Raw genomic sequence first — 12,901 nt, 5'->3', positions numbered from 1 at the left:
TAATGTTCAATGAATGGCACTTCTAATAGAATAGTTTGTAAATAGAGATGTGGAACAAACATTTTAAATGGTCTGTACCACTGATATGGCCACTGGTAAAAACAATGTTGCAGTGAAATGGTTAATGTTTACTTAAAAACACATGTAACGCAACATTATTAAGAGAATCATGGAAAGCTGTAAAGACTATATTAAAGTGAGTGGTCCGTGTCATTGATCTGGTCAGAGGTTAAAACTCTTGGTCTTTGTTTCAATCATTTTCTAAATTGAACCAATTAAACCTGCATCCAGCACCTGAAGTAGTTAATTATCTAATTTTACCTGTTAAACCTGGAGTGGAATGGCCCTCCAGGACTGGGATTGGACACCCCTGCCCTAGAGGGACCACCCTTTCGGGTCATTCCGTGACAAATCACCCCACAGGTCACACCCTACCATCTCCGATTTACAGCAGACTTGGTTCTTGGGGTTGTTTCAGGCAAACAATCTCTAATGTACATTTTTAGACTGATCAGGTCAAGGGGTCCAAAGCTATAGAGAGGTCAAAATGTGGTTGATGGTAACACCCCCACCCCACCCCCCACCCCCCCCCGACCAAATCGCACAGCAAATCCAAAGGTTAACATATAAACAATACATTTAAAAAAAAACAAAAGGATTTCATAGTTTTTGAAAAAAAAATAAAAAACATGTGAGGGAAAAAAAAAAAGTCAGCACCTTTATTCCAGGTAAAAATGTTGAGATTCTGAAACGTGTAGCCTCTTGAGTAAGACTAGGTGAGACTGGGGCATATAACACTGCAAAGAATGTTGCCATGGGGTACCCAGCATTTGTCATCCTTCTCTGGCCAGCAGTCTTTCGCTTGACTGTTCCCCCAATACCATCACAAGAGCCTTTGTCACATGAAGTTGCAAAATAATTCCATTCTACATCCAGGTTGAAGTCGAGTTTATGGTGGCAGAGGTTTATGAAATTAACCCGGTTTTTGTATTGGGCAGCACAACCATCACTGCAGTAATGCATTTTCCTCAGGTGAGGAAGTTTTTCCTTCACTTGGGGGAGGAGTTGGGACTGAACGAATTCCTGGCACCTATTATTCGCCACATCAATGGGAAGTTCTCAAATTTTTAATTGAGTGCAAAACCTTGATTAACACCTTCCATACTTTACTTCAGTACTCTGATAGTACTGTGCTAATAACATCTTCACACCACATAAAAGTAACTGTCACCTGCAATAAAAGGTGCTGACTCCCCCACCCCCCCCCAAAAAAAAATATGCCCTTCTTGAAAGCTTGCTCAGTTGAAGCTGAGACCTTGACCTTTTCTTGGTAACTTTAGATATTTTTATTTTTGGGGTCAAACACTGTGTTAAGGTGTAACTTTTGTTTCCTTTCAAAATGTATTGTAGCACAAAGCCCAAACCACATTTCGACCTCTCTATAACTTCTGACCGCTTCACCTGATTTTGTCTAAAAATGTAAACTTGAGCTTGTTTTCCTGAAACAACCCTAAGAACCAAGTTTGATGTAAACTTGAGACAGTATGGTTTCAAATCCAACTTTTTTTGGGTGATTTGTCATGGAATGATCTCCCCATTCCCATCCAATCTCTCACCTGAGACAGCCTGTAAAAGGTACATTACTTTCATTTGTCAGATTCCAACCCAAATTTGAACTTGCTTATTATTCCTTACAATGGAGACTGATTTGACTTCGAACCACTTTAGGATCCCTGGAAACTTGTAGGCTGTGATGTATGAGGTTCTCTCAATCCACATGGTCTGCAGGGAACACAAAGAAAGCAGCCGGTCAGCAGAGAGGGCAACGTGTTACATGCATCTGGTTAACAGAATCCTTATGAGTGGTGTAGACAACTGCAGGTGAATACAGTGAAACGTTATGTTATTAGAATAATCCTGGTTACCTAAAATAGAAATGTAACCATTACCGAATAGGTATTTACCTCCTAAAGACCCGGAAAGCTGAATAAGATATATCAAAGCTGCTCACCGAGACTGTGATGCAGTCATGACCCGACCCCAAGGGGCATAAAGGGATAGCACGCACAGATCTCCACGTGATTTTTCCTTCAAGCCTGCTGCAATCATGAGCTTGACCATGACATTTAGCCTCATAGCAGACAAAAAAAAAAAAAAAAAATTCACACTGCTGCCAACTTTTGATTCTCTCAACATGATATGCCAGGTCCCGCACAAAGCAGAGCGTATGGAGCGGTCACTCCTGTCAGACTGGAAACGAAGTGGATGGAAAGCCTCCAAATCCACAGACTGGTTGACATGAAATGCCAAGATTGTCTTTGGCAAAAAGGCAGGATTGGTATGGAGCATAACCTTTCCCCTTTCCTCTGCAAAAATTAAGCAGGCTTTTGCAAGGAGAATGCCTGCATCTCACTCACCTCCATCTCAGTCACCTGCTTTGCGGTGATAGTAAGCAAGAAAGCTGCTTTGAACGATAAATATTTCAGCTCTGCTGAATGCATGGGCTCAAATGGAGGCTTCACGTGTGCATTAAGCTCCACGTCTAACTTCCAGCAAGGAATAGTTCTTCATAGGTGGCCGAAGCCGCCAAGTCCCTTTCAAAAATCGCCACACAAGGAAGTGAGCTCCTGAGGAGACAGAGTCCACTTGACATGGCAAGCTAAAATAGCTGCCAGATAAACTTTTAATGCAGAGGGGGATTCCCCTGGTCAAACAGGTCCTGCAAAAATTGCACCGGTAGTGGGGTCGAACCAACGAGGGAGATACCACGTCTGAAAAACACCCCACTTATATCCTGTGGCAAAGTGGTTCGTAGTGCTCAGGAATGATAGACACAAGAGAGTTCACGATGAAAAAGCAAACTCTTTATTTGCTGACACATAATAATAACTGGCTCTGCACAACTATTAGGTAAACCATGGGGTTCAGTCCCAAAATAATAATAAAGACACAAACAAACACAACACGGTCACAAGTCCAGAGTAAGTGCTCTTAGTGAAAGAGGTGATTTACAGGGTTATTCGTACACAACGGTAGTCTGAGTTTAAATGCTGGTGGTTTAGCCTTCTATAATCACAAGCACAGACAGTTAGCAACTAAACACTTAACACTCATAGTAATTAATTACTTGTTTCCCAAATGGGTCTTTTCAGTAACCACAACATAGGAACAAATTACATCGTCACACCTCCTGGTACAGCCTGTCACGCCCCCTGCTATAGCTAGTTCAATCACGTCTCCTACAATCTATGACTGACACATTATGTACCGCATTAGGGTGATGACTTCGGGTATTGTGACTCCGCCCCCTTCCTGGATGGCTGACTTCCGACCGACCCTGGAATGAACTGCCAGACCATCCAGTAAGAGGCACACTGTTCCTGTTATACAGCACCCTCACAGGTGCCTTGGATTCATTCGCTCTCTGTCATATACCCGTACTGAGAACGTGTGAACAGTGCTCTGGCATTTTGTTCTGTCAATGACCCTATTAGAAGCCCCAGATGGCTCAAATGCAGCTGTTGAGGGGTCCTATTCCTGGGAGGTAAAGAGATCTATCTCTGCTCTCCCAAACCTCTCCTAATGAGGCTCACCACCTCGGGGCACTGGGAGCTCTCCTTGAGAGGAGGTCCGCCACACAGTCTGTCACCCCGGGCTGGTGTGCTCCCCATAGTGAGACAAGGTTCTTGTGTGATCAGAGCAAAACAGGCTTGTAACCAGGAGGTCCCTGGTTCAAATCCCAGCTCAGCCACTGACTCATTGTGTGACCCTGAGCAAGTCACTGAACCTCCTTGTGCTGTGTCTTTGGGGTGAGACGTTGTAAGTGACTCTGCAGCTGATGCATAGTTCACACACCCTAGTCTCGTATCTTGTAAAGCACTTTGTGATGGTGGTCCACTATGAAAGGTGCTATACAAAAATAAAGATTATTATTATTATAAAAGCTTGCGGGCAGCAAAATGGAGACTGGGTGATCAGAGTCCGCTCTGGTGGTTGACGTAAGCCACCACTGTTGTATTGCCTGTACAGAAAAGCATGTCTCCCTCGAACCTCCTGCAAGTAAACTGCACATTAAGGTGGAGACAATGCCAAAGGAGTTACAACACCTTGCACCTCTCTGCCAATACTCACTGCGCCCCAGGTGTAGATGTAGATGCAGGCTGTTTCCACCAAGAGAGCACCTTTATACAGTACTGGTGTGGACCTCTGTTCGGGAACAGAGGAGGTCGGTGATGTACAGGGATGCCCACCTGTATAAGCCACTGGCAAAACCACTCAGCCAGTACCAACACGAGACTGAGGGAAGCCTGCATGTTAGAGGTACTAACAGCCTTCAAAATGGTAAAGCAAAAGCAGTCACCAAAATGGCAGCGAGATACGGAGGGAGAGACAGCAAGCAATCTCAATCAAAGCGCATATCTTGGTCTAGTGCAGTGCTACAAAAGTTCACAAAATAAACATCTCGTAATTAAAAACAAGAATTTAATTTAAGTCCATCCAGAGCTATGCAGCCTGTGGGGAGAGCGCAGTCAGCTGACCTATGTTGCTTGATCCCTGGGAAGGAGCGATTCAAACCGCTGGCTTCACGCGGCGCACAAGGCCACTGTGGGACAAAACAAACAACAGGCTGTAGTGCACAATATACATGTAAATGAATTGTACAACACAATCACCTGCAAAACATTATACAGTCATAAGCAACAAATACTTATCTGATACCAGGCTCTCCTGTCGGGTCAGTCTTGAAAGAAAAAAAGGCGCTGAGATCTGTGCGCGCTGTCCCTTTATGCCCTCAGGGACAGCTTTGATATAGCTTATTCAAGTTTGTGGGTCTTTAGGAGGTAAATACCCATTCGGTAAAGGTTACATTTCGTACTTGAATGGGAACCTGTGTGAACAGTGACTAGCTCCATCCAGTCAGTAAATCCAAGAACAGGTGTTTTTTTGCTAAACTGACATAAAATGGAAGACTGTTCACTGGGAACCACTGTAGTGATGGATCTTCTGGGTTCAGATTCTTCAGAACTCAACATACAGAAATGGGCACGTTTTTTGTGTGATGGAATAGCGTTACTGAACATGCTGCAGGGTTTAAAACACAACACATTACTTTCCCTAGATTCCTGCTTTTGTTGTAGGTATTCTTGAAATATATTTTTCAACATAACTGATTGTTTTAATATTTATCATCTCTGGTCATAAATCAGTTTTGACTACTTATTTTCATTTCATGTCTGTTATGCTTCAGGTTTTCACAGCAAAATGTCTTCTAAATTCATAACAACGGCTATTAAAATCAAACCTCAAAATCAGAAACACTTCATTGGTTCCCGACTCCTCTCCCAAAGTCCACTTTTTTTTAATATTATTTTCACCGTGTCTGTTGTCATAAGGCAGTTTTGATTTTTTTCACATCGGTTATGCTTCTGGTTTTCCCGGCAAAATGTCTTCTGAATTCATAACATCACAACTAAAGTCCAGCCTGTTCAATCAGAAACATTTCATTGGTTCCTGACTCCTCTTCCAAAGTTCACCAGTTTGATTGGTTCATTTATCCAGCACAGGTTTATGAATAAATAAATTAATTAATACATACATTATTTTGGTGGGTTAAAGTTGAGTAAGAAGCAGTAATTAAACCTTAAGAGAGAACGCGACACACTAAGCAACAGCACAGTGTTTAGATGGACAGCAGATTTCACTGCCTAGATGTTCTGTGTGACAATGTCGTATGCACATATTAAGTACATGTATGTAGTTGGAGCTGCTGCATGCCACCGGTACCTCTTCCATCTTTGCTCTAACTGGGTGGGGATGCAATGCAGATGTGATTACACAGGGCTTGTCATGAATATTCATACACCTGTTCCCGCCACCCTGAACCTGTGCCAGAGCCAGCAGGCAGGACAAATGAACCAATCAAACAGTTGAACTTTGGAAGAGGAGTCAGGAACCAATGAAATGTTTCTGATTGAACAGACTGGACTTTAGTTGTGATGTTATGAATTCAGAAGACATTTTGCCGGGAAAACCAGAAGTATAACCGATGTGAAAAAAATCAAAACTGTCTTATGACAACAGACACGGTGAAAACAATATTAAAAAAAAGCAATTATATAGAACAAAAAACAAACTGCTGGTGTTACAGAACCAATGAGAAACAACTAAGATGTGTGGTAAATGCTTTGTGAAAACGGCCCTAAAACTATATTACTGTATTACTTCAATCGACTACACTGCAAGTAAGACACAAATTAACAATTGAAGTTTGAATGAACACATCAAGCTTCAATGCCGAACAGAAAACAGCACTAGTTTATCAGGAGGTTGTGTGTATGTTTATAAGCAAAATATGTCAGAGGTTAAAAGATACTGCTAAAGTATCGACATTTGACATCTAATGTGCGAGTGTGCCTATAAACTGAATGGATGCTTTTTACTGTGATTATTTACGCAGGAACAGAATCTCAAAGTGTGGAGAAAGGCACAAAATGAATGATTCATAAAGCAGAAATGGCAGCATTGCTCTTTTTAAGGAGACTCACAGCAAACTCATTGTCCGGGTCCTTCTCTCCTTTCCTGAAGGCTCTTGAGTACTGGAACTGCTGCACCTCGTTGGCCCTGTAATAGCTGAAATCACCAGCTTAGTCAGAACCTCCATAAAACCACAGGGAGGAAGTCAGTGTGGTTCCCCAATTCCTTCAACTAGTCAGGATGAGATTCCAACACCATTCATCACACTTTCTGTTCAGTCAATCAAACAACAGCGCCCCTGCTAACAGGCTTGTACCATGTATTTATTATTATTATTATTATTATTATTATTATTATTATTACCACCATGATGAGCTGTGGTTATTTTATTGTTACTGTGTTGTAGTCTCCAGTGATTCAGCATGTTTGCCTGTGCTTTACCGTGTTTTCATTTTGATGAGCCTATAAATTCAATTGTAATACTAAAAGAATTTGAGTTCAAGTAATTTAATTGAAATAGATCAAATAGGCATGATACTGTGAAATAGTTCCTGAAATAGTTCCAAGGACAGATTAGGGTGATACTGTTTACCAGTCAGTTCTAACTTTCACTTTACATAAGTAAAGCTGGCTGGACGGCCGGCTGCTGATCAGTTTAATAGCATACAGTCAAATCTGCTTAACATTACTCCTGTTAATGTCCTCTTATTACCATCACATTGAAACGTCCCTGACAGAATATAATGGGAGTCAATTGGGACAAGCTCCAGCTCATAAGATCGCTTTGGTTAGAATCACACTCTTAATATTACTAACATTTAAGTGTGTTTCAAGGAGTTTTGCCTGCCAAAAATAGACACTGGTGTTTGTTTTAACTTCTACATGCCTGTAAATAGTTGTATAGCCACCAGTCAGCCCTAGAAATAAAAACACAGTTCTGCATTTATTTCTCCTGACTGCTTCCTGAGATTACACCAGCCTCTTCACCCAACCTTACACAACTGCTTTCCACTCCACTTCATATCATTTTGGAGAAAAAAGCACAACATCAGAAGGTTTATATGCAAGTAAGTTGCTGTACAAATAAAGTACAGTAGAAACACATAGCCCAGAGAATGACACAGAACTCCTGATGAAGTCAACCACTTTTGCTGAATCCCTTTCAAGTTATATTAAAAGGGTTGCATATAACTGAGTTTAATTCTGAAACCCAGGACTGGGTGCAGGATGAGTGTGACCATGCAGTTATCTAGCATGGATCTACATGCCCAGTAGGGAACATGTGCTGTTTGCTTCTACACCAATCTAACTCCATTCTGCTCTGCTTCTGATCACAGATTTAACCTGGAGCATCCTACCCCCCCAACACCCTATTCATTTCTCTTCCTTCCCCACTGATATCCCCAGCAATGGTACAGAGGTGCTTTACTGAAGTATCTGCTCCGGGGCCAGCTTGTCCTTGTATCGAGGAGGCAGGTTCATCACTGGCTTCACAGTGAAACACTGGATGTCTGGGACACAGGGTTAAGGACAGGGCTTAATGATATTCACATGGGCAGGGTTCAGTAAGCCTGGGAGCAAGTAAAGGTGTGCTTTCACTGAAGAAATACACATGCACTCTGCTTCTGTATTACATTCAGACCAGATTCAGGACTTACCTGAACAAAGGTATCGGTGCTTCACAACTCTGATTAACCTACTCTGTGTGTTTCCAATTCAAGTTAAGCAGTCATCAGAACCTAATGAGAGTACAGCAGCTTGGACTGTGCTGCATTTACAAACATGAACAAGACTGACTGTTTAAAATGACAGTCACAATACAAGTAAAGAAGGTGTACAAAACATCTCAAACACAACAGATTAAAATGAAATTACTGCTACTATACCATGTTATTATGTATTTGCATTGCTATAATATACTGGAACCGGTAATGCAATGTTGTGGCGCTTGCTATCCAAGGTCCCTTCATAAATTATAAAAAATATCTACATATAAACAGTTATAGTTACACAGAAATTAGAGCTGTTGTTACTGTACAAACCACAAAAAGATCACCAATAACATTTTAATTGTTAAAATTATATATTAAATAAGACCTTTTTTTTTTTTTTCAATTGATTACATATATATTCAAATAAAACATTTTATTAGTAAGCGTTTTAATTCAAAGACCGGCACCAAAATACTAGAAAGGATACGCTGTCCTGATGAACTGCGGACCTCCTCGCCAGGGGGCGCTGTGCTGGTCATCTTCGTTGCGTTGGGGAACTGAGACAGCAGCTTCAGTCCAAAGTCCTCCAGACGCTCGTACTCCTTCCCGCGGTAAATGAATATTTTGTTCTGAAATGGAATCAACACAATGCCATTCACCATTTAGCACTTTCAAACAAAGAGAATGATTTGTTTCTTATTAACTATCAGCATAGTAATCCAGTGATTTAATTCTGACCTCCTATGCTATGGATTGCGAGTATTTATTTTTGTAGGTTAAATGAATGTGTTTGTGTGAAAATGTGGTCATGTTACTATAATTAGAATATATAGAACAGCATTAACAAAATAATTCCATACATCTTAATAATGTTGCTCTTCCATTAGCTACATAATTCTCAGATGTGCAGCTTTGAAATAAACACGTTATAGCAAACACATATTTTCACTTTAAAGCAGACATCTGGTACTGCACTAACTTAAAGAAAGTTCCCAGTTTGTTTTCCTTGCCTTCCAGGGAGGTTAGTGCTTTACTTCCTTGGTTATTTCACCCCCACAGTGTCTTCTGGATCAAAGCATGTTACTGGCTGAAAGCATGTCAATCAATCGGTAAAGGCAGCTGATTGGTTATTGACAGGAAAGAAGCTAGTGAAAGGCTGGGGACAATTTCACATTCCAGGTGAAATGACCTGGGAAGTGCAAGACACCTAAAAGTATGACTTGCAAACAAATACTGCTTTAACCAGGGTTCGTACACTTATGTAAATTTCCAGGCTTTTTCCAGGCTTTTCCAGGCCCTCACAGGTAGGGAGCCAGCCAGTCCCTAAGCAGGGCCACCATGCATCCTCTCTCTGGCAGATGCCCCTGGTATACTACCTCCCCAATCCTCTCCAGTACCTCTCAGGGCACGAGCCAGTGGCTGTCCAGTTTGGGGCAACAGCCCCTCTTCCTCACGTGGCTATAAACCCAAACCAACTCTCCGGCACTGAAGTGGCGCCCTATTCCTGAGCTCATAATTCTGCTTATGACTGACCCCAGCAGCCTGCAGCTGGTCTCTGGTAAAGTGGTAGTGGTCACAGCCAGCTGCACAGCCAACGTCCGGTTAAACCGTTCCACCAATCCATCACTCTGTGGGTGGAGCAGGGTGGTCTTGGTCTTCTTGTACCCCAGGAGCTGGCACATCTCAGTGAAGACCTGAGACTCGAAGTTGCACCCCTGGTCCGAATGGAGCTCCTGTGGGAGTACACACCCGGCCACTTGGTGAAGTAATCGAGGGCCACCAAGACAAACCGGTTCCCCTTCTCCGAGCATGGGAAGGGGTCCAGACATCCACGGCGACCCTCTCCATGGGTCCGTCAACCTGGTACTGCTGGAGGGGGATGTGCGAACGGCCCGGGGGTCCTTTCCGGGCAGTGCAGGTGTCGCAGGTCCAACAGTGGTCTTCTACGTCCCGTCTACACTGACCCCAGTAGAAGGATTGGCGAAGCAGACGTAGTGTCTTCGTGACCCCAAAGTGCCCTATACCTGGGGTCCCATGGTGGGAGCCAAGCACTTCCCACCTTGACTCTTCCGTTGCTGGCTCCTTCTACTGCCACTGGAGGACTCTGCGACCACAGATCTCTGGTTGCAGGGGAGTATCGACCCACCTCTTCCCAGGACTACGCTAGGGTACTGATTGATCGTTAATAATTAACCTAATCAACTAATCAACCCCAGCCACCTAAACATAATAAACCCAGGCAGGTAGGGGAAATTAACCCCATCCCTGCCAATTTAAAAAGGGTAGAGCTTTGCTCTGCCACAAGCCCACATTCCAGACTGTTCAAAGTTCATAAATTGTGTTTGTTCAACATGAGCAAATGATTCAATACTGGGAATCTCTTCTTAGAAAGACTGTATTTATTAAGCATGCAACCAAAATAAGTTTGAAAATCACACAAAACAGTTACACAATTAATGTCACATTAAAAGCATTACAATGAGAACAAAGGTTTAAAACAACAACGTATCAAAGAAATACTAGTACATACTGACACAACAAGGGGTCTCACAGTACCTGAATAGATATTTAAGGGTATTGTTACCTAGCCTGAAAAGCAGTCACTTTCAGTGTTCCGTTACCTTGTGTTTCTCCGAGTGTCAGGGCTCCCAACCTTGAAGGATAAATACTGAGAGCTGAGGGCTCCAGGTGCAGTCTTGTCATTTCTTAGAGTCTGAGCGGATAGCACAGGGGGCTATCGCAGGTCTGGGGCAGGAAGGAGCTGGGGCTAAAGCAGGGGTTTTATACTTTTCAAACAAAGAGATCATTTGAATTTCCCGCTGCATGCTCCGATTGGCTATTTTGTAGCGAATGGGCTTGCAATCTTGATTGATTGCTCACCCCTTCCTCTGTCTGATTATCATAATCTGGAAAGGGGAAACTTTTTAAAACATGCATAACTTTTGCTAAATAATTCAGATTTTATTCTGAATTCCTGTTATTTTTACCACAAGAAATTACATTTCTTTAGACAACAAACATGTCTGGTTGTGACTTTGGTTAGGCACTGCAAACAGTTTAATTCTAGGGATTTATTACCTGGGTTATTCTATACTTGTTTGGTAATTTAAGAATAAAAACACTTGCATCTTGTACTCATAGTGGTATTAAATCAATATGATGTGAAATATGTCTGAAATCTTTTAAGCTATTTTTCTCTCTTTTTCAGACTCCTATGCTAAACCACCTCTCTCTCACTAGACGGGTTAATTAAATCACAGAGACGGGTCTGATTAGCTTTTTGTTTCCTGAGTGCCTGGTGCATTCATGGTGTTAGGTTGACCGTTATCTCTAGGCAAAGCTAGACAAATTAGATTAAAGTTCATTCAATGTAGATTCCTGATAATATAATATCATAAGAACATAACATAAGAAAGTCCATGACATTTGCAATATATTTGTGATGACAATGTCTATAGAACCTACAGAGTTTTTTTCTCCTCGTGTCTCCCCCATTGACAAGACTGTTCACAGTCTCATTGTTTAATGATAAGATGTCGGTTGCCTCCACTAACAAAGGGGCAGTAGTAGTTTTAGTGGTTATCTGCATTATGATTAGCAGGTCCCTCGAGATCTCTGCATCAGCTCTGTGGTTCACAGCCGCAGCAACTTTTTAAAGCTGTACTGGGCTGAACAGAATCGGCACAGGTTTCTGCGTGTAGAGTTCAGTGATGTCGCGCAGCAGTGCTCAAAGAATGCGCCTCTCCACGATTCTGTGCAGAACTGCAGAAATCTGTGCTACAAGAACCAACCACTGCATGCATGTCTCTGATTACCGATAACAAGAAAACTTTTCATAGCAAGATGCAACTAAAACACAGTGGGACAACAGATCCACAATTCAAGTCTTTTCCAGGCCAATCAAACCAATAATAAAATTTAAGGCTTTTCAAGGCATTGAATATACAAAGTGAAAATCAAGGCTTTTCAAGGTTTTCCAAGCCCCGTACGAACCCTGTTTATCCTACAGTAGACAAATTTTAAAATGAAATACATGTTTTCTAAAACACGTGTTTCCTTCAAAAATGCATATTTGAGACCTACAGTATATAGTGAATAGATGTGCACCGTGGAGAAATTGTATGGAACTATTTTCTTTAGACTACAGTATTTTAGTAATACAGACTATAATACTACACCTACACATATAAGAATCTCCTGAAGTTTTATCTAAAATATTTGATCAGGGAAATGTATGGTGCACAAACCGCTCACTAACCAGCTGCAGAGCAGAGGGGGAGTACTCACCCTCAAGAAGGAAGGAAAGCCAAGTCCATAGTATCCCACTGCAAAGTACTCGGGCTGGGGTCTCATGGCGTGCATGATGTTCTGATAGAACTGGGCCTGCTGCTTCTGTAAAGAAAAAAAGAGACACAGCCTTTCAACTGCACACCCCCACTGAGAAGAACTGACATTGCGATTCAAAACCAGGAAACAAGCGTGTTAGAAACACAAGTGTGGCATATATACATTCCTAAAGACAGGGGGACATATATTCCATGTACCCATATAAAATTAGACGTGACCAAGAGAGAAAAGGTACAGGAGGATACCAAGCTGTACTGGAGAACAGAGAAAATAAAGAATTGTTGAGGAATGTGTCAGCACTGGTTAATATAGACAGGCTTGTTAGGAGCTCTTCTCTTAGAGCAAAGGAAGAGAAGACTGCTACACTT

The 12,901-nt window shown here is 42.1% G+C and overlaps 1 protein-coding gene across 3 annotated transcripts in view; it reads right to left on the bottom strand.

Moving 5' to 3' along the window:
- Positions 1–12,901, bottom strand: part of dock5 (dedicator of cytokinesis 5) — a 144,510-nt gene that overhangs the window by 24,144 nt on the left and 107,465 nt on the right. For 2 of the 3 annotated variants that reach the window (XM_041233352.1, XM_041233351.1), the window contains 5 exons: positions 12,474–12,578; positions 8,674–8,815; positions 7,904–7,985; positions 6,546–6,630; positions 1,696–1,782 (listed from right to left, as the gene is read on the bottom strand). In XM_041233352.1, coding sequence (XP_041089286.1) covers positions 1,696–1,782; positions 6,546–6,630; positions 7,904–7,985; positions 8,674–8,815; positions 12,474–12,578 — 501 coding nt within the window. Of the gene's footprint in view, positions 1–1,695; positions 1,783–3,894; positions 4,604–6,545; positions 6,631–7,903; positions 7,986–8,673; positions 8,816–12,473; positions 12,579–12,901 lie in introns of those variants that run through there. The other variant, XM_041233350.1, reaches the window with a different exon arrangement.

Source organism: Polyodon spathula, chromosome 31 (genome assembly GCF_017654505.1).
Source record: "Polyodon spathula isolate WHYD16114869_AA chromosome 31, ASM1765450v1, whole genome shotgun sequence".
Taxonomy (NCBI): domain Eukaryota; kingdom Metazoa; phylum Chordata; class Actinopteri; order Acipenseriformes; family Polyodontidae; genus Polyodon; species Polyodon spathula.
The sequence above is the reverse complement of the archived record's forward strand: the minus strand, read 5'-3'. Positions and strand labels throughout refer to the sequence as shown.